Source organism: Eucyclogobius newberryi, unplaced genomic scaffold, assembly GCF_026437365.1.
Source record: "Eucyclogobius newberryi isolate DKJ021-1_F unplaced genomic scaffold, fEucNew1.0.hap1 SCAF_15, whole genome shotgun sequence".
Taxonomy (NCBI): domain Eukaryota; kingdom Metazoa; phylum Chordata; class Actinopteri; order Gobiiformes; family Gobiidae; genus Eucyclogobius; species Eucyclogobius newberryi.
In genome coordinates, this window is record NW_027315779.1 from 32,296,453 (window position 1) to 32,317,639 (window position 21,187).

The window sequence follows — 21,187 nt, forward strand, 5'->3', positions numbered from 1 at the left end:
CAGAGCCACGCTTCAAAGAATCGTGAGATCTGTCCGTGACGCTGCGACCTGACGCGGCCTCTCTGTTCTCGGGCTCCAGGAGTGTTCAGGTTGATTCCAGGCTCTTTCTCCATCCTTCAGCTCCAGCCTGCTCTCACAGACAATCCAGGTGCTTAAACAAGCCTAAAGGCTGGTGCATGCTTCTCTGTCAAACCCACGCGGAGCAGCGTTCTGGACGGCTTGTGCGTCGGGGAGGTGTGCAGGGATTTGACGGAGAAGCCTTGACCAGCCTTAATGGTACAACTGTAATGCTGTTTAATGCTCTGTGCGGTGCATATAACACACAGTTTAACGCTGAGTGCTGCAGACAGAATGACCACCGTGTCCAGCAGAGCGGCCCTGGGCAGCCGGGTTTTAGCCCAGAGGAACCAGGCGGCCGTGGCGGTCGGAGCCTGGGTGGAGAGCGGCACGGAGCTGTGGAAGCACCCGTCTGTGAGTAATGGAGCTGCCATTAACCCAATAATCATGAGCAGTGGACAATTGAAAAAACCAAAGAGAGAGGCAAACATATGACAAGTTTTCATCTTCATGTTTTCTAATTATTACCTAGTCAGGGATAGAACCTGTGATAAACATGTATCAGTCAATTGGCAGTTTGTGGAGAAAATTCAAAAAAACTAAAGTTGAAAATGTCCAGTACTGTGTATGAAATGTGTAGTTTAACTTGTCATTAGCACTTTAAATCGAAATGTTAAAAAATAATCAACTCTTTCTGATTTTCATTTAAATATTCTCCATCTAGAAGCCTTCAGTCACTGTATTTCAACCTTTATTCTATGAAAATAATTGCTTGATAAGTCCAAACAATCCAAAAACAATTGTTGACTGCTAAAATACTTGTCCGTTGCGTCCTGACTGGTGGATGTTCACAAAGTCCTAGCTAATGTTTCAGAGACGAGTGATGTCACATGTAGCGGCCGACTGTGTCACAGTCACAGAAACGGACTTTGCACTGCTTTCCAGGCCCAGGCGTCACTGACGGAGGAGCTGGTGGAGGAGCGGCGGTGCAGGAGCGAGCAGAACCTCCGCCTCTTCCAGGAGAACGTGCGTCAGCGTGTGGCACGGCAGGAGCTGCTCAGGAGGTGTGAGCCACAGGTGAGCTCGGTCCGACCCCTGACCTGCGGCTGCCCCTGACCTGCTGCTGCCCCCTGACCTGCTGCCCTGACCTGCTGCTGCCCCCTGACCTGCTGCCCTGACCTGCTGCTGCCCCCTGACCTGCTGCTGCCCCCGGACATGCTGCTGCCCCCGGACCTGCTGCTGCCCCCTGACCTGCTGCTGCCCCCGGACCTGCTGCTGCCCCCTGACCTGCTGCTGCCCCCTGACCTGCTGCTGCCCCCTGACCTGCTGCTGCCCCCGGACCTGCTGCTGCCCCCTGACCTGCTGCTGCCCCCGGACCTGCTGCTGCCCCCGGACCTGCTGCTGCCCCCGGACCTGCTGCTGCCCCCGGACATGCTGCTGCCCCCGGACCTGCTGCTGCCCCCTGACCTGCAGCTGCCCCCGGACCTGCTGCTGCCCCCGGACCTGCTGCTGCCCCCGGACCTGCTGCTGCCCCCTGACCTGCTGCTGCCCCCGGACCTGCTGCTGCCCCCTGACCTGCTGCTGCCCCCGGACCTGCTGCTGCCCCCTGACCTGCTGCTGCCCCCTGACCTGCTGCTGCCCCCGGACCTGCTGCTGCCCCCGGACCTGCTGCTGCCCCCGGACCTGCTGCTGCCCCCTGACCTGCTGCTGCCCCCTGTTGGCTCTCTTTACATCTGTGATCTTTAGGGGGGGAAGAAAATATTGTTAAAGTGCATATGACAGGTGCTCATTTTTGCAAAAGGCTTCTTCTTTTAATCTATTTTATATTCATTTTTTTATTTCAATCAGGTAAAACAAACAAAAACTTCAAATTCCACATAATATATCGTCAGTGTTGTCATTTTCCATTGACACACATTTGAATCACTATTTTTCAACTGCAATATCTCAATTTCTTTGGATGATGACCAAAGTTTAACCTTGTATGGTCAGTGATGGAATTTCCCCAAGCCCTTTCCCTCAGGGCTCAGTGACATTAGTTTTTTGTGATTGGGTGAGTGTTTGTGGAGTCCCATAGAATGGTCAAAGACACTATTTGACAGCAGAACAGCAGAGATATTGTATCCGCTACTATTTCAATATGTTTGGGTGAATCCGTCTGGAATAGTGTCTAAGAAGTGGGGAAGTGTATTTTTGTGCAGTGGCACCAAGTCCCGGGGGGACAAGGGGGGCGGGGGGACTTGTGAAACGTCGTCCTCCACGTCACGCGCCCTGCTCCAATTCAAAGTTCACTTCTCAGCAAATTTGCTGGAAAACTCTAGGTTCTCCACCGAGAATACATCAGAGGAAACGATGCCCTTCATACGGTGCTGGCGCTCGCCCCTTCACCCTCTGTCCCTGCCCTCTGTCCCTGCCCTCTGCCCCCTGCCCTCTGTCCTTGCTTTCTGCTCTCTGTCCCGGCCTTCTACCCTCTGTCCCTGCCCACTGCCCTCCGCCCTCGGTCCCTGCCCTCTGTCCCTGCCTTCTACCCTCTGTCCTTGCCCTCTGCCCTCCGTCCTTCAATCTCTGACCTCTGTCCCTGCCCTCTGTCCCTGCCCTCTGCCCCCTGCCCTCTGTCCTTGCTTTCTGCTCTCTGTCCCTGCCTTCTACCCTCTGTCCCTGCCCACTGCCCTCCGCCCTCGGTCCCTGCCCTCGGTCCCTGCCATCTATCCCTGCCCTCTGTCCCTGCCTTCTACCCTCTGTCCCTGCCCTCCGTCCTTCAATCTCTGACCTCTGTCCCTGCCCTCTGTCCCTGCCCTCTGCCCCCTGCCCTCTGTCCTTGCTTTCTGCTCTCTGTCCCTGCCTTCTACCCTCTGTCCCTGCCCACTGCCCTCCGCCCTCGGTCCCTGCCCTCTGTCCCTGCCATCTATCCCTGCCCTCTGTCCCTGCCTTCTACCCTCTGTCCCTGCCCTCCGTCCTTCAATCTCTGACCTCTGTCCCTGCCCTCTATCCCTGCCCTCTGTCCTTGACCTCTGCCCTCCGTCCTTCAATCTCTGACCTCTGTCCCTGCCCTCTGTCCCTGCCCTCTGCCCCCTGCCCTCTGTCCTTGCTTTCTGCTCTCTGTCCCTGCCTTCTACCCTCTGTCCCTGCCCACTGCCCTCCGCCCTCGGTCCCTGCCCTCTGTCCCTGCCATCTATCCCTGCCCTCTGTCCCTGCCTTCTACCCTCTGTCCCTGCCCTCCGTCCTTCAATCTCTGACCTCTGTCCCTGCCCTCTATCCCTGCCCTCTGTCCTTGACCTCTGCCCTCCGTCCTTCAATCTCTGACCTCTGTCCCTGCCCTCTGTCCCTGCCCGCCGCCGAGAGGCTCACAGCCTTCATGTGAGCCTCTCTTCCTCTTTCACACACTCTGACTGGACTTTATATGACTTTTATATCAAAGTTTCCCTCTGATGCAGAGGAAGCAGCCGGTCACATGAGTAATCTCCACTCAGATGTACTGTACACTCACCCAACACAAGGTCAAAGGATTTCCACTGGGCTTCATTAAGATATTTCAGATAAAATGAAGGTCTTCAGTGGCATTCAAACTCATTCAATTTGATTCCCACAGAGAAAGGTAAAACTGAGCATGTCTTACAGTTAACAACAATCCAGAGTTTTGACAATTGGGTTTTTCCGTAGGAGTCCAATTACCGTACTTTATGGGCTCTGCAGCTACTCCTGAATAAAAGCCACTCTCACGAAAATGTACAAAGAAAATTGAAATTGTACATATACGGGCTGCACCTGTCAATAAACTGCAGGTGCTCACGTTGTAACCTGAGATATTTACACATAAATACAGCAGAGCAGAACCATACCAGAGGGCCTTTTTACCTGGAAAATAGTTTTCCTTTCACCCACTGATCTCTTTTGGATCAGTCTATGGGCTCTTTGCATGTTTTAGGCATAACCTATTTTCTTTTGCATTTTGTTTGGTCTGTTGTGTTCTGTTGTTTTGGTTTCTGTGTTTTTGTACGTTTTGTTTTGTACCTGCACGTCCCAGAGCCCTGGACGTGCAGGTCTTGCAGAGATAAGATAAGATAAGCCTTTATTTGTCCCACAATGAGGAAATTCCAGATGGAAGTCCACAGCCGATTACCTTCTCAGCAGAGAGCAGAATGCACTGTAGTCTCTGTTTTTCCCTGCAAGAACTGCAACATCCTCTGCTGGGCCTTCTTGATGAGGAGCTGATGGTGGCTCCCACTTGAGGTCCTGGTGATGGTGGTGCAGAGGAAGCTGAGGGAGTCCACAGTTCATGATCATCTCCACTGTCTTCTGGGCGTTGAACTCCAGGTTGTTACCGCTGCACCAGGACACCAGTCGCTCCACCTCCTCCTGTAGACAGACTCATCTCCGTCCAAGATGAGCCCGATGAGGGTGGTGTCGTCATGGTGATGAGTGTGGTGTCGTCCGCAAACTTGACAGATTCGAGGCTGGAGGTGCAGCAGTTTGTGTACAGGGAGAACAAAGGAGAAAGTACACGGCCCTGTGGAGCTCCTGTGCTGATAGTCCGAGTGTCTGAGACACACTGCCTCCGATCTGTCAGGAAGTCAGTGCTCCACCTGCAGGTGGAGTTGGACACGTTGAGCTGGGAGAGCTTGTCCTGGAGCAGATGCTGCAGGGTGAAGTGGAGTGCCAGGTGAAGTTGTCGTCCACAGACCTGTTGCCTCTGTAGGCGAACTGCAGGGGGTCCAGCAGGGGGGAGGTTAAGGACTTGAGGCGGGGCAAGACCAGGCGTTCAAATGACTTCATGACTACAAACGTCAGCGCCACAGGTCTGTAGTCATTAAGTCCAGTGATCCAGGGCTTCTTGGGGACAGGGACAATGATTGACGACTTGAAGCAGGCTGGGACATGGCATGACTCCAGGAAGGTGTTAAAAATGCCAGTGAAGACAGGGGCCAGCTCACCTGCACAGTGTCTTAAGGTGGCCGGAGTGACACCGTCTGGTCCAGCTGCTTTTCAAGGGTTGCTTTCCGAAATAGTCTGCTTACATCCTGTTCCTGAACTGTGAGAGGGGTGGGGGGGACCGGGGCTGGGTTGGCAGAGGTGGCCACAGTGGCGGAGGGGGTGTCAAATCTGCAGTAGAAGGAAAAGGTTCAGTTGTATCATCTGGACTCTGTTTTGTGAAAAAAACGAAACGTTTCGACTCTCAACCAAGAGTCATTCTCAATCTGCGAATCAGGAGCGGGAACTCAGATATTTATCCTACTCTGGGTAGGCCCTAATGAAAATATGTTATTGGTATCAACAGATACCAATGACTACAACTGAATCTTTTTCTACAATGGAACACTCCTGGACGAATGTGTGATTACACCGACATGTTTCCTACAGTAGAAGGAGATGAGTTGCTGGGCCAGTTTTCTGTCGTCTGCGAAATGGGGGGCTCTGGGCTTGTAGTTGGTGAGAAGCCGGAGCCCACTCCACACAGAGGCGGGGTTGTTGTTGGAGAACTGCTCCTTCAGACACATATAGTACTGAGATCTAGCTTTTGACACCTCCCTGCTAAATCCGTACTTTGAATCTTTGTAGCGCTCTCTATCACCGGCCCTGTGCGCTGCCTCCTTCTGCAGCATTAACTGCCTCAGTTTTGGTGTGAACCAGGGTTTGTCTTTGTTGAAGGTGACTTTAGTGTGTGTTGGTACAATGCTGTCCTCACAGAATCAAATATATGCGTCCGTGTATTCATCCAAACTATGTGTGGCAGCTCTGAAAACCTCCCAATCTGTAATGTCAAAATGTAACTAAATTTGGCTGTAACAGACTTTTCTATTTCTCTTACAAGGACAAATATAAGAGGGGTGTGGTAATATTGATCTCAAGCAGAACAGCCTAAAATGGCAGATTTGTATTGTTCAAAGGGAATATTAATGGAAATGTGTTTACTTTGATACATGTATTTGCTCCACCAGGAGGCGCTCTCACTTTCTATACTGAAGTTGTAGATCTGATTGCAAACCACTCTGAGGGAACCCTTTTCTGTGGCAGCGACTGGATTTTACATGTTCAGCCGACATTGAATGTCACAAAGTCCTGGTGAATCTATAGATAATATATTTTGTAAATTAATAAATAATGTAGGGTTGATCGAGATCTGGAGAGATGAATCCTAATGTCGCCAAGATACATATTTTTCCAACCCACATGCGATCTATACTAGAATAGACTAGTTTCTTATTTTCAAGAAAGGTAAGTCCAAAATGACAGAGGCAGACGTAGGTACAAGAGATCTAAGTGATCATGCTCCTGTTTACATCACTGTAGATCTGGAACAGAAACAAAAAGCACACTTTGGAGATTTAATGCTCGTCTAATCAATGACACACAATTTGTAAAAATGGTGACAAAGGACATAGGGGTCGGGTAATTTATGTCGCCTCTGCAAAGCGTTTCTGTCACAATTAAAGCGGTGTGAAGCTAAACGTGCCCAAAACAATGCTACAGGAAATAAAAAAGACAAAGTGTGAGATTAATGACCTAACCTCACAGGAAATATGTTTTTCACCAAACAAAAATATCATGAAAGCGGTTAAACATTTTCAAAATAATTAGCTTGGAAGCTTTGAAAACAAAAGGCAGAAAGAACTCCTTTTAAGTAGTAAGTAGGGTAAGTTAGGAGTAATTTTAGCCAAACATGGCCAAATACGGTCATTGTCTGAATCATTCTACAAAGAAGAAATACAATCTTTTTTGGACACTCTTAAATCACCTGCCATGACCGAAGAGCAAAACAAAAAACAGGTTTTGTACAAACTTTTCAACTCATTGTAAAAGATAATCACATGAAAAAGCTTTGAAATGTTGAAATAATCCTTTGGCTTGAAGGAACAGGACTTTAATAGGTTTTTGCAAATAAAGAGTAATTATAACCAAGAAAATAAACAAAGTAATGACCTGATCTAAATTATATCACTGCATTACTAATCTGGACTACTAAATATATTAAAGTCAAAAGGGAAAGAGAAGGTAATCTTGCTTTGTACTCGTATGTCTGGAGGGAATTTTGCAGGGAAAATCTGTCACGTTTTTTCATAACACAATGTCAAAGTGCTTATTACTCACAGGGAAATGCTAACTGCAGGAAAAACTGTGACAACCCACTATCAGGGGTTTAGGGATTGTCCTGTCGCTCACAAATCCTGGACTGAAGTTCACAATGCACTGCAGACAATTTTAGACATTGCCATCTCTCTGAACTTTAGAACTATGTCCTGCCATGGACACAATGAGCAGAATCCTCCAACAATCAAGAACTGGACTGACATAGTAACGGACATCAAACAAATGCAGACTTTAATTTGGAAATGTACTAATTTGAAAGACTTTGGACTAATTGGGACCGTTTTTAATATGCCATAAGTTTGTTTTTGAATGTTTTGTTTATTTTATTTTCACTCTCTGGTCAGTTTATGTGGTGTTCTGTGTTTTTGGTTTGTTCTGTTTGAAAGAAAATACAAAAAAAAAGGAAAATAATTTGATTAATAGCACAGCTTTGTGTAATACTACAGGTTAGTGTTAGAGACCTGTTCATTTTTTTGGATTGTTTTATAAAGTGTTTAAGTCAGAAATGTTGTGTTTTCAGGGCCGTGGACCAGAACTGAGTCCAGAGCAGCCTCAGTGTGACGGGGGCGACTCCAGAGTCCTGTGGCCCATGGACCGGTCTGAGGAGCTCCGGAGACAGGTGCTTCACTCATTATCTGCCTGAATAGGAAATGTTTTCATGACAAGGCAAGGCAGGTTTATTTACAGTTCACAAGGCAGTTCAAAGTGCTTCACTCGACAGGGAAAAAAATGCATTAAAATCACACAGACATGACAGAAATCACAAAACAGTTAAAAACATAATAAAAGAGAAGAGCGAAAAGAAAATCCTTTCAGTCACATGCACAAGATAAGATAATCCTTTATTGTCCCCACATGGGGAAATTCCGTTGTTACAACGCAGTAGATACAGGGGGAAAGGACAGATAACTTATAGGAAGTTTAAAAAAAAACTCAACAAACTGTTTTTAGCTTGAATTTGAACATTGTCACAGTAGAGGTCTGTCTCACATCTTCTTTTCCAGATTTTATCTGCATAAAACTGAAACGCAGATTCCCCATGTTTAGTCCTGACTCTGGGCACCAGCAGGAGGCCGGTCCATGTTTAGTCCTGACTCTGGCACCAGCAGGAGGCCGGTCCATGTTTAGTCCTGACTCTGGGCACCTGCAGGAGGCAGGTCCATGTTTAGTCCTGACTCTGGCACCAGCAGGAGGCCGGTCCATGTTTAGTCCTGACTCTGGCACCAGCAGGAGGCCGGTCCCTGAGGTCCTCAGAGTCCGAGATGGTTCATATGGCACTAACATGTCCAAGATGTACTTTGGTGCTAGGCCATGGAGAGCTGCTTTAAAGTATCTTCTCTGAACCACAGGGGGCAGTGCAGAGACCTGAGAACAGGACTAATGTGATGGTACTTCCTGGTTCTGGTCAGGACTAATGTGATGGTACTTCCTGGTTCTGGTCAGGACTAATGTGATGGTACTTCCTGGTTCTAGTCAGGACTAATGTGATGGTACTTCCTGGTTCTAGTCAGGACCCGAGCAGCAGCGTTCTGGATGAACTGCAGCTGTTTTACAGCTCGTTTGGAGAGGCCAGTGAGCGGCCGTTACAGTCTAATCTACTGGAGAAAAACGCATGGATAAGTCTCTCCAAATCTGGTTCAGACACTAAACTTTTGACTTGGTAATGTTTTTAGATGGTAAAAAGCTGCTGCTGTTATTGATTTGACGTGGCTGTTGAAGTTTAAGTCTGAGTTCATTATTACCCCCAGATTTCTTACTTGATTTGAATGTTTTAGACTCGACAGTGTCAAAAGCAGCACTCAGATCTAACAGAATTAAGACTGAGGCTTTGCCCGTGTCAGTGTTCAGGCGGATGTCATTTGTCACCTTGACAAGAGCAGTCTCAGTGCTGTGATGAGGTCTAAAACCTGACTGAAAAACATCAAATGAGTTGCTTATTAAGAGGAAATCTGTGAGCTGTTGTTAAACAACCTTTTCATGGACCAAAATGGCAGATTAGAGATGGGCCGGTAATTACTCAGTACTGCGGCATCAAGACTGCTCTTCTTTAGGAGAGGCTTTATGACCGCAGTTTTCAAAGACATTGGGAATGTTCCAGATTGAAGCGACATATTAACTATGTGAGTGAGTGGTGCTAACAAACTGTTCAGCACAGACTTTAGAAATCTGGTGGGTAACACATTGAGGCAGCATGTAGATGAACTCAGACTGGTGATGATCTCATGGACAGTTTTGTCAGTTACAGGTGCAAAGTGAGTCAGCTCTAAGTGTCTAGGTGGTTTTAGGGTTATTATTTAGGGATTTATAGCATTTTTAATGCCCTGAACTTTGTCATTAAAGAATAATGCAAACTCATTACACTTGATGTGGAAATGAGTTCTAACGGCAGCTGAGCTGGAGGGTTTGTTCATCTGTTCCTGTGGCAAGATCTACATAAAATGAGGTTGTACATGTTCAACTTTTCCCTGTAAATCTCTTTTTGAACCTGGAGCTTTGACTTGCGCCATTTCCGTTGGGCCCTGCGGCACTCCCTTTTCTGTGCCCTGACCCAATCACCATTTCTCCATGAAGCCTTCTGCTTATTTTTTTTTAAATGTAGCCTTCATAGGGGCAATGTCGTACAGAACATTCAAAACATTAGATGTAACAGAGTTCAACAAATCATTTACATTAGAACAGGATTCAATTCAATTCAATTTATTTTTGTAACGCCCAAAATCACAACAGCAGTTGTCTCGGACAACACTTGTACACAGTGCACCTGTGCCATCATTTATGTGTCTCCTCTGAGCAGCTGCAGGACCAGCCTCTGAACAGCTGCAGGACCAGCCGGTGGTTTGGGAAAAACAGACAGGTCAAAGAAGACACAGAAATCTGAATATTTACCCGTTTTGTAATCATCACATGCTGAGTAAGACTGAAGGTTTCAAAGACAGCATCAAGCTCTGTAGCGTTTCTGTCACTTGTTTTTTTTAAATGTCCAAAATTGAATATTTAACATTGACTGTATGAATACATATTTTAAATCATTTACAACTGAATTAATTAAGTAAACACACTGTATTTCCACTTATGTTAATGATAATCCAAAGACTTCGAGGCAGATGCCATTTGTGAGAAAATACAAAAGGAAAAAGGACATTTTACACTTATAAAATATCAGATTGTAAAGAGCAAAACAAACATCTCAGTGATACTGTAACTTATTGTGCAGAGTAACATTACTACATGAAGAGAATATAAAAACACAAACAATTGTTGGTGTTTCATAAAACAGATTCTAAGTGGCATTAGTTACCCTGAACATGTGTAACATTTTACATTTTTATATTTAATCATCACAGACATTATTGCAATATAGAAAGTTGTTCTTAAAGACATGTCATTTATAACATTCTTTCATAGGTTTTCGAATCACCAAAGCATATTTTTCTGAACAGAAGTTAAGCGATACTTAATGCTCAGCGTTAGCCTTATCCAGGTAATAAACTAATAAAAACACTCCTCTGTGTGTTTGTAGTCAAGGTAACGGAGTCTGACAGATCACATGTCTTGGATTGATAATATGAAATCAGCCGCTTTCACTTCATCATGAATATAGTTTCATATTCACAGCCAGCAAACAGTCGAACAGCTCATTCTGAATCGTTTTGGGTGTAGCTCCGTGGCGTAAACACTACGTTAAAATGGGCGCTGGAGAAAGCGCCCCTCTGTCGCTATTTCCCTATGGCTTTTCCCATAGCGACGTAGTCACTTTTTATTGGGATTTGATTGGCTAAAAATCCCCATTGCTTTTCTATGGGGCTCTGGGGCGCTACCCCACGGGTAAGTAGAAAAGTGACGCAGGCTGAGCCACGCAGAAGACTATGCGGCGTGCAGATAAAGTATCATATATATATCTCTATCTATATATATATATATATATATTGATATATATGATTCCTTGAACCGACACCTTAACGTGGTGGGGGGGTTTGAGTGCCCGAATGATCCCAGGAGCTATGTTGTCGGGGGCTTAAAGCCTTGGGTAGGGTCTCCCAAGGCAAACAGGTCCTAGGTGACGGGTCAGACAAAGATTGGTTCAGAAGCCCTTTATGATAAGTTCACGAACAAGGCCGTTTACTTCGCCCTGATCGGCGTCACCGGGGCCCCATCCTGGAGCCAGGCCTGGGATGGGTGCTCGATGGCGAGCGCCTGGTGGCCGGGTCTTTCCCCACGGGGCCCAACAAAGAGCGACGTGGGGCCGCCCTCCCGTGGGCACACCACCCACAGGATGATCCATAAGGAGCCGGTGCAGAGAGATCTGGGCGGCAGTCGACGGCAGGGGCCTCGACGACCAGATCTCCAGACACAGAGACTAACTCTGTGGACATGGAATGTCACCTCGCTGGGGGGGAAAGAGCCTGAGCTTGTGCGGGAGGTTGAGCGATACCGACTAGATATAGTCGGCCTCACCTCCACGCACAGTTTGGGCTCTGGAACCCATCTGCTCGAGAGGGGCTGGACGCTCCACTTCTCTGGTGTTGCCCGCGGGGAAAGGCGGCGGGCTGGTGTGGGCTTGCTTATAGCCCCTCAGCTCAGCCGCCACGTGTTGGAGTTTACCCCAGTGAACGAGAGGGTCGCGTCCCTCCGCCTTCGGGTGGGGGACAGGTTTCTCACTGTTGTGGCGGCCTACGGGCCGAACAGCAGTGCAGAGTACCCGGCCTTCTTGGGGTCCTTGGGAGGGGTACTGGACTGTGCACCGACCGGGGACTCCGTTGTTCTACTGGGGGACTTCAACGCCCACGTGGGCAATGACAGTGACACCTGGAGAGGGGTGATCGGGAAGAACGGCTTCCCCGATCTGAACCCAAGCGGTGTTAAGTTATTGGACTTCTGTGCTAGCCACGGATTGTCCATAATGAACACCATGTTCAAGCACAAGGGTGTCCATCAGTGCACATGGCACCAGGACACCCTAGGTGCCTCAATGATCGACTTTGTTGTCGTGTCGTCTGACCTCCGGCCGCGTGTCTTGGACACTCGAGTGAAGAGAGGGGCAGAGTTGTCAACCGATCGCCACCTGGTGGTGAGTTGGATCCGCTGGCGGAGGAGGAAGCCAGACAGACTTGGAAGACCCAAGCGCATTGTGAGGGTCTGTTGGGAACGTCTAGTGGAGCCCTCTGTCAGTAGGGTATTCAACTCGCACCTCCGGGAGAGCTTCTCCCATGTCCTGGGGGAGATTGGGGACATTGAGTCCGAGTGGACCATGTTCTCCGCCTCCATTGTTGATGCGGCTGCTCGGAGCTGTGGTCGCAAGGTCTCCGGTGCCTGTCGAGGCGGCAACCCCCGAACCCGGTGGTGGACACCGGAAGTAAGGGATGCCGTCAGACTGAAGAAGGAGGCCTATCAGGCCACTCTGGCTTGTGGGTCTCCGGAGGTCATCGACAGGTATCGGCAGGCCAAGCGAGCCGCGGCTCGTGCTGTCGCAGAGGCAAAAACCCGGGCCTGGGAGGAGTTCGGGGAGGCCATGGAGGAGGACTATCGGTCGGCCCCAAAGATATTCTGGCAAACCGTCCGGCGCCTCAGGAGGGGGAAGCAGTGCCTCACCAACACCGTTCACGGTGCGGGTGGAGGCCTGCTGACCTTGACTGGGGATGTCGTCGGACGGTGGAAGGAATACTTTGAGGATCCCTCAGTCACGTCTTCCGAAGAGTAAGTAGAGACCGGGGACTCCGAGGCTGACTCATCCATCACCCAAGCTGAAATTACTGAGGTTGTTCGTAAACTCCTCGGTGGCAGAGCTCCGGGGGTGGATGAGATCCGCCCTGAGTACCTAAAGTATCTGGATGTTGTAGGACTGTCTTGGTTGACACGTCTCTGCAACATCGCGTGGGGACCGTGCTTCTGGACTGGCAGACCGGGGTGGTGGTCCCTCTGTTCAAGAAGGGGGACCGGAGGGTGTGTTCCAACTACAGAGGGATCACACTCCTCAGCCTCCCGGGTAAGGTCTATTCCAAGGTACTGGAGAGGAGAATCCGACCAATAATCGAACCTCGGATTCAGGAGGAGCAGAGCGGTTTTCATCCTGGTCGTGGAACACTGGACCAGCTCTATACCCTCCATTGGGTGCTCGAGGGTTCATGGGCGTTTGCCCAACCAGTCCACATGTGCTTTGTGGATCTGGAGAAGGCTTTCGACCGTGTCCCTCTGGGTGTCCTTTGGGGGGTGCTACGGGGTTCGGGGCCCTTTGCTCAGGGCTGTCCGGTCCCTGTATGACCGGAGCAGGAGCTGTGTTCGCATTGCCGGCAGTAAGTCAGACCTGTTCCCAGTGCATGTTGGACTCCGCCAGGGCTGCCCTTTGTCACCGGTTCTGTTCATAATTTTTATGGACAGAATTTCTAGGCACAGTCAGGGGTCGGACGATGTTTGGGGACCACAGGCTCTCATCTCTGCTGTTTGCAGACAATGTTGTCCTGATGGCTCCATCAAACCCGGACCTGCAGCATGCACTGGGACGGTTTGCAGCCGAGTGTGAAGCGGCTGGGATGAGAATCAGCACCTCCAAATCCGAGGCCATGGTTCTCGACCGGAAAAAGGTGGCTTGCCCTCTCCAGGTGGGTGGGGAGTCCTTGCCCCAAGTGGAGGAGTTCAAATATCTCGGGGTCTTGTTCACGAGTGAGGGAAGGATGGAGCGTGAGATCGACAGGCGGATCGGTGCAGCGGCTGCAGTGATGCAGTCGCTGCATCGGACCGTTGTGGTGAAGAGGGAGCTGAGCCGAAAGGCAAAGCTCTCAATTTACCGGTCGGTCTACGTTCTGACCTCACCTATGGTCATGAGCTTTGGGTAATGACCGAAAGGACAAGATCACGGATACAAGCGGTCAAAATGAGTTTCCTCCGCCGGGTGGCTGGGCGCTCCCTTAGAGATAAGGTGAGGAGCTCGGCCGCACGGGGGGAGCTCGGAGTAGAGCCGCTGCTCCTCCACGTCGAGAGGAGCCAGCTGAGGTGGCTCCGGCATCTGTTTCGGATGCCTCCTGGGCGCCTCCCTGGGGAGGTGTTCCGGGCTTGTCCCACCGGGAAGAGGCCCCGGGGAAGACCCAGGACACGCTGGAGAGACTATGTCTCTCGGCTGGCCTGGGAACGCCTCGGGATCCCCCCGGAGGAGTTGGAGGAAGTGTCTGGGGAGGAGGAAGTCTGGGAGTCCCTGCTCAGACTGCTGCCCCCGCGACCCGGCCCCGGATAAAGCGGGAGAAGATGGATGGATGGATGGATTCTTTTACACATTTAAACTAATAAGAATATAAGATAATTCTGAACAAATTATATTGTTTTTATTATATTGACACCAAAAAATGTACGTACTTGGCTGATTGACAGGGGGGGCGGCGCCCTTAATGGACCAGCCGCCGCTGGTGAATATGAAACAAATTTCTCAGATTGGGCAGCCTGGCTCACATTTTGTTTTCCCATCTGTATGATGTGACTACAGAAATACCCTGAGGGGGGCTGTTTTTACACTGGGCCCCGGGTTGGTTTGATTTTAATATGAAAATAAGTCCCGGCAACTATGAGACCCAGTGCATCCTATCTATGGGAGATACCAGGTGAAAGGCGAGGGGGGATGAGTGGTGTCTTTATGCTATATCGGCCGTGAGTGGAGCCATCTTAAGGCCTGATTTGATCAGACATTCAAGATGGCTGAGAAGGCCCCTGGGAGATGGGAAGGAGAGTGAGGAATCTGTAGCAGGAGAAGATGTTGTAGGGGTGACCCAGGGCTGCTCTGAGAGCAGGGGCGATGACCGATGACAGAGATGCTGTCAGGCCTTTCACTGATGGGTCCAAGGCCTTTGAGGATCCTACAGGGAATCATTTGAATGACTCCTGCGCTGGCCGCGGTGAAGATTGTCTGTTGCTGGTGAGTCCTTCGATGGAGGTGGTGGAGGTGATTGTGGAGCAGCTGGAGCTGAATCCTTTGCTGGTGGTAGTGGAGCGGCTGCTGATGAATCCTTTGGTGGAGGCTGAGGTTGTGGTGCTGTTGATGCTGAAACATTGGCTCGGTCTCTGGCTGATGGAGCAGGAATTCTTTTCTCCTTCCTCTCTTCCCTAACTATCTGCTCAGGACCCTGTCCAGGCCCAGTTCAATGCCTCAGAGCGTGGAGCAGGTTCTCTGTCAGCACCCTCACTCCACCTCTGCACCCTCTGCACCCTCACTCCACCTCTGCACCCTCTGCACCCTCACTCCACCTCTGCACCCTCACTCCACCTCTGCACCCTCTGCACCCTCACTCCACCTCTGCACCCTCTGCACCCTCACTCCACCTCTGCACCCTCACTCCACCTCTGCATAGGTGGGGGCCATTTCTCTTAAACAGGTCCTCTTGTTTCCAGAAAAGATAGAAATTCTCAGTGCAGTCCTCTCGGTGCACACTCTTTGGACAGCCATGTGTTCAGCTGACGCAGCCGGATAAACTTGTTTATCTTCCTGTCGATGTTTGGAAGAGGTCCACTTATGAATGTTTTGATTTCCACTTCATCAAGAACATCAAATAACTTCAAGAAGTCTTTTTTTCAAATCTTCAGTCTGTTCTCGCCGCATGTCCACTGCACCCATGTGCACAATCAGCTGTTTAACTCCTCCATGTTTGGCCAAAGCATTAGGAAGGAGTGACGTTATCTCAGAAACTGTGGTGCTGGGAAAAGAATGCGTGTTGATCTTTACATGCGTCGCGTGAATTATTATTATATTTCCCTTCTTCTCCTGGATGTCGCTGGCGTATCTGACGTCGCTGGCGTCAGATATGTTGTTAAAACTGTAAAAAAAATCTTATATCCTTGGTTTACTTAAAAAAGTCAATGTTTGGAAGACAAAAACTGATAACAAAGCTAAAGAAATAAGGAAAGCAGCTATAGCAAGCGGAGCAAACAGGAAAGCGTCTGCACTCTTCGGATCCCCTCAAATCAATCATTTCAATCATTCATAGTGCAAACTCAAATCATTTCCAAATGTTTTCTGACTCTGTGTTTGTCTGTGATTGTGCGTGTTTGTCTGTGATTGTGCGTGTGTGTCTGTGATTGTGCGTGTTTGTCTGTGATTGTGCGTGTGTGCATGTTTGTCTGTGATTGTGCGTGTTTGTCTGTGATTGTGCGTGTGTGTCTGTGATTGTGCGTGTTTGTCTGTGATTGTGCGTGTGTGCATGTTTGTCTGTGATTGTGCGTGTTTGTCTGTGATTGTGCGTGTGTGTCTGTGATTGTGCTTGTTTTTCTGTGATTGTGCGTGTTTGTCTGTGATTGTGCGTGTGTGTCTGTGATTGTGCTTGTTTTTCTGTGATTGTGCGTGTGTCTGTGATTGTGCGTGTGTGTCTGTGATTGTGCATGTTTGTCTGTGATTGTGCATGTGTGTCTGTGATTGTGTGTGTGTGTCTGTGATTGTGCATGTGTGTCTGTGATTGTGCGTGTTTGTCTGTGATTGTGCGTGTGTGCGTGTTTGTCTGTGATTGTGCGTGTGTGCGTGTTTGTCTGTGATTGTGCGTGTGTGCATGTTTGTCTGTGATTGTGTCTGTGATTGTGCGTGTTTGTCTGTGATTGTGCGTGTGTGTCTGTGATTGTGCGTGTTTGTCTGTGATTGTGCGTTTGTGTCTGTGATTGTGCGTGTGTGTCTGTGATTGTGCGTGTTTGTCTGTGATTGTGCGTGTTTGTCTGTGATTGTGCGTGTGTGCGTGTTTGTGTGTGATTGTGCGTGTGTGCATGTTTGTGTGTGTGAACAGCGGCAGTCCCAGATCCTGATGCAGCGCAGACTGTTCCTGAGCAAAGACAGACAAAACATGAAGGAGAATGAGGAGCAAAAGAAGCACTTACTGAAGACGGCAAGGTATTATTTCAGCCAAGCCACACGTCTCACCCAATATCCATTTGTGCTGCTCAATTAGTACATATTAGAGATGGGTCGAGACCCAATTCCCGCACTTTTAAATTTAAAAGTCTTAATGTTGAATATAAATAAGTTTGTTGCAGCCCTTCAGGAAATGTACTGTAACTCACCGCCGCTTAGTTTATTTCTTTATTGACCTTTATTTTGTTTTTTGTCCACCCCAAATGTTAAAGGTTGAATGGACGATTTTTTTGGCCCAAATCTGAGTCTCATTTCCTCGTGGCGTGGACTGCCGATTAGTCCTGCCACGTATCAATCATAAATGGGATGTTTTGTCTATAGGAGTTTTTGTTTATAAGAGATCTTCTACTGAGAGTGCTTTTCAAACTTCCAAAGTGATCTGTTCTTTTCTTCTGTATCTACCGGCGTTGCATCAATGAAATTTCCCTCAGTGTACGGGACAAAATGAAGACAGAGAAAGACTGTTTGAGCTGACTCATAAGAGACGGAAATCTACGGGAGACGAGAGATGCGATGCGATCCGTCGCGCTAATAAACAAACGCACGTGTGTGTTGTATCAGTCCACACGGGGGAGTGGCATGCGCACTTCTGCCTGAGTTCTCAAATCGCCGAAAAATCGTCCATTGCGCCTTTAACACTCCAAATGTTAACACTCTCGCGAGAGCTTGTGGTTTACAATCCCGTGTGCTTTTTGTCTGAAGCCTGAAGGAGGAGAAGGAGCATGAGCGGCTGGTGGAGGAGACGAGACTCAGGGAGGCTCGGGCCCTGTCCATGGCTCAGGAGAGTCTGGAGCAGAGGGAGCGGCAGGTCCAGCAGACGCTCAGGCAGGAGCAGGTCCAGCAGACGCTCAGGCAGGAGCAGGTCCAGCAGGCGCTCAGACAGGAGCAGGTCCAGCAGACGCTCAGGCAGGAGCAGGTCCAGCAGACGCTCAGGCAGGAGCAGGTCCAGCAGACGCTCAGGCAGGAGCAGGTCCAGCAGACGCTCAGGCAGGAGGCAACAGAAGGGGCAGAGAGAAGACACCGCCGAGTACCTAAGACTACCAGGTAAACACCTAAGACTGCCAGGGAAACAAACTACGACACGTATCCACTCAGCAAAGACCATAGGTAACCACGTAGCAAAGACCATAGGTAACCACGCAGCACAGACCATAGGTAACCAGGCACCAGAGATGGTGAAAAGCGTTTTTGTTTTAATTTGAAGATTGTATTTGTATATTCTCCAGGCTGATGGATGCACTGCGAGTCCAGCTGAGAGAGCTGTTTCCTGGGCCAGGGCTTGAGCTGCCACCCTTATGCTGCTGTGGCTCCTTCTGGGAGAGCCACCCTGACACCTGCGCCAACAACTGTGTGTTCCACAACAATCCAAAAGGTACACTAACTGTTCAGGGGAAAATTTAGTGGAGCTAATAATTGTAGCTTGGTGATCACTGTTTGCCCTCTGTTTGCCTCCTAACATGTGATCTGTTGTCTTCACAGCATATGTCCAGGCCTTACAGACAGTGGTCCACTGCTGGGATCTGCTCTAACCTCCAGGCCTCACTGTGGTCCTCAGCTGGAGTCATAGGACCTCCAGACACCACTGTGGTCCTCAGCTGGAGTCATATGACCTCCAGACACCACTGTGGTCCTCAGCTGGAGTCATGGGACCTCCAGACACCACTGTGGTCCTCAGCTGGAGTCATATGACCTCCAGACACCACTGTGGTCCTCAGCTGGAGTCATGGGACCTCCAGACACCACTGTGGTCCTCAGCTTGAGTCATGGGACCTCCAGACACCACTGTGGTCCTCAGCTGGAGTCATAGGACCTCCAGACACCACTGTGGTCCTCAGCTGGAGTCATAGGACCTCCAGACACCACTGTGGTCCTCAGCTGGAGTCATGGGACCTCCAGACACCACTGTGGTCCTCAGCTGGAGTCATGGGACCTCCAGACACCACTGTGGTCCTCAGCTGGAGTCATATGACCTCCAGACACCACTGTGGTCCTCAGCTGGAGTCATGGGACCTCCAGACACCACTGTGGTCCTCAGCTTGAGTCATGGGACCTCCAGACACCACTGTGGTCCTCAGCTGGAGTCATGGGACCTCCAGACACCACTGTGGTCCTCAGCTGGAGTCATGGGACCTCCAGACACCACTGTGGTCCTCAGCTGGAGTCATGGGACCTCCAGACACCACTGTGGTCCTCAGCTGGAGTCATAGGACCTCCAGACACCACTGTGGTCCTCAGCTGGAGTCATGGGACCTCCAGACACCACTGTGGTCCTCAGCTGGAGTCATGGGACCTCCAGACACCACTGTGGTCCTCAGCTGGAGTCATGGGACCTCCAGACACCACTGTGGTCCTCAGCTGGAGTCATGGGACCTCCAGACACCACTGTGGTCCTCAGCTGGAGTCATGGGACCTCCAGACACCACTGTGGTCCTCAGCTGGAGTCATGGGACCTCCAGACACCACTGTGGTCCTCAGCTTGAGTCATGGGACCTCCAGACACCACTGTGGTCCTCAGCTGGAGTCATGGGACCTCCAGACACCACTGTGGTCCTCAGCTGGAGTCATATGACCTCCAGACACCACTGTGGTCCTCAGCTGGAGTCATGGGACCTCCAGACACCACTGTGGTCCTCAGCTGGAGTCATAGGACCTCCAGACACCACTGTGGTCCTCAGCTGGAGTCATGGGACCTCCAGACACCACTGTGGTCCTCGGCTGGAGTCATGGGACCTCCAGACACCACTGTGGTCCTCAGCTGGAGTCATGGGACCTCCAGACACCACTGTGGTCCTCAGCTGGAGTCATATGACCTCCAGACACCACTGTGGTCCTCAGCTGGAGTCATGGGACCTCCAGACACCACTGTGGTCCTCAGCTTGAGTCATGGGACCTCCAGACACCACTGTGGTCCTCAGCTTGAGTCATGGGACCTCCAAGCCTTACCATAGGGAAAAAGATACACTGGATAGAAAATGTGTCTTAAGCATTTTAGTGTTTTTTGTCAAACGTTAGATCAAACTGCAACATGTCATCTATAATCCATAAACTGTCATTCACTCAGACTCATTCTGATCATTGTAGTGCTTGCTTTGCCTTCACTTCAAACCAACATCAAGACTGGAGGACTGGAGCAACACTAACTGTTTCAATACTTCAAATTATGAGTTGCTGTTACTTGTTTTACATTGAAATTAAATATGTTTTTTATATTTTGTGAAGTTCTTCATGTTTTGCCCCGTGCAGTTCCATCATTGGGCCGGTCTATTCGAGTTTTTTGCACAGCTTTTGGTGAGCTCTATTCATTGGTTTCATCTTTCCCATTCAAAAAATATAATATTTAGTTGTATTTTATTTAGGTCCTAATTTGTCATTCTGAAACTCATACTAAATATTACACTATCACGTTGATTATTATAGAACATCTGATTTTACATACAGCAGTAAAATGTACTTTAATGTACTTTAATCTCCTGCCAATTATTTTTGGTTGATATTGGGTCTTCTGGCTGAAACTTTAGTGCATATGACAGATTATCATTCTTTTTCATTATCATTTTCGATGGGGTAGTAATTTTTTGTAAATATTTAATAGTTTTTCATCAGTCAACTCGCAGTTAATGAAGAAATGTTGAAAAATAAAAGTTGAAAATTAGAGAAAGGAGAGAATCCCTCTGAATTCAGGGACACATTTTTCGGACAGGTTAAACAATCATTTAACAAAATAAGTGTTATCAGGTATTATTTATCTAATTATAACTTATGTAATTTATATGGATATTACAGTTTGGTATTACCCCTACGTCACATCTGCTGCTCAACCAGAAAGTAAGAAGACATCGCAAAAGTTGTGAAACGTGAACTTATTCTTTCTTTTTCATTAAACCTGTGATGGAATACGTGCACGATGGATACACAAATTGAATGCTTTGGTGATGAACATTTCTGGCAAAGTAATACCATCTCCAAGCAGGTGGCGGACCTAAAGCCAGACTCGGTGTCTGTCTCCAGTGCGTCTGCTTAACTACAAAGTCCCGACCAGAGAGCAAAACACGCTGGATCACTGTTACAACACTGAGTAACGCTTTTCAGGCCCGAGCTGCTTTTGGCTCATCAGACCACGTCATGGTTGACCTGATCCCCACGTACAGACAGAGGCTGAAGCTCTGTAAACCT

General features: G+C 49.0%; 1 protein-coding gene across 1 annotated transcript in view; it reads left to right on the forward strand.

Moving 5' to 3' along the window:
* Positions 1-18,739, forward strand: part of ccdc15 (coiled-coil domain containing 15) — a 123,959-nt gene extending 105,220 nt beyond the window's left edge. The window contains exons 2-9 of the mRNA XM_072447003.1: positions 323-471; positions 1,003-1,134; positions 7,664-7,762; positions 16,890-16,993; positions 17,717-17,822; positions 17,985-18,058; positions 18,241-18,386; positions 18,494-18,739. Of these exons, the coding sequence (XP_072303104.1) occupies positions 352-471; positions 1,003-1,134; positions 7,664-7,762; positions 16,890-16,993; positions 17,717-17,822; positions 17,985-18,058; positions 18,241-18,386; positions 18,494-18,543 (831 nt within the window). The 5' untranslated portion in view covers positions 323-351 and the 3' untranslated portion in view covers positions 18,544-18,739. The remainder of the gene's footprint in view (positions 1-322; positions 472-1,002; positions 1,135-7,663; positions 7,763-16,889; positions 16,994-17,716; positions 17,823-17,984; positions 18,059-18,240; positions 18,387-18,493) is intronic.
* Positions 18,740-21,187: the final 2,448 nt, after the last annotated feature.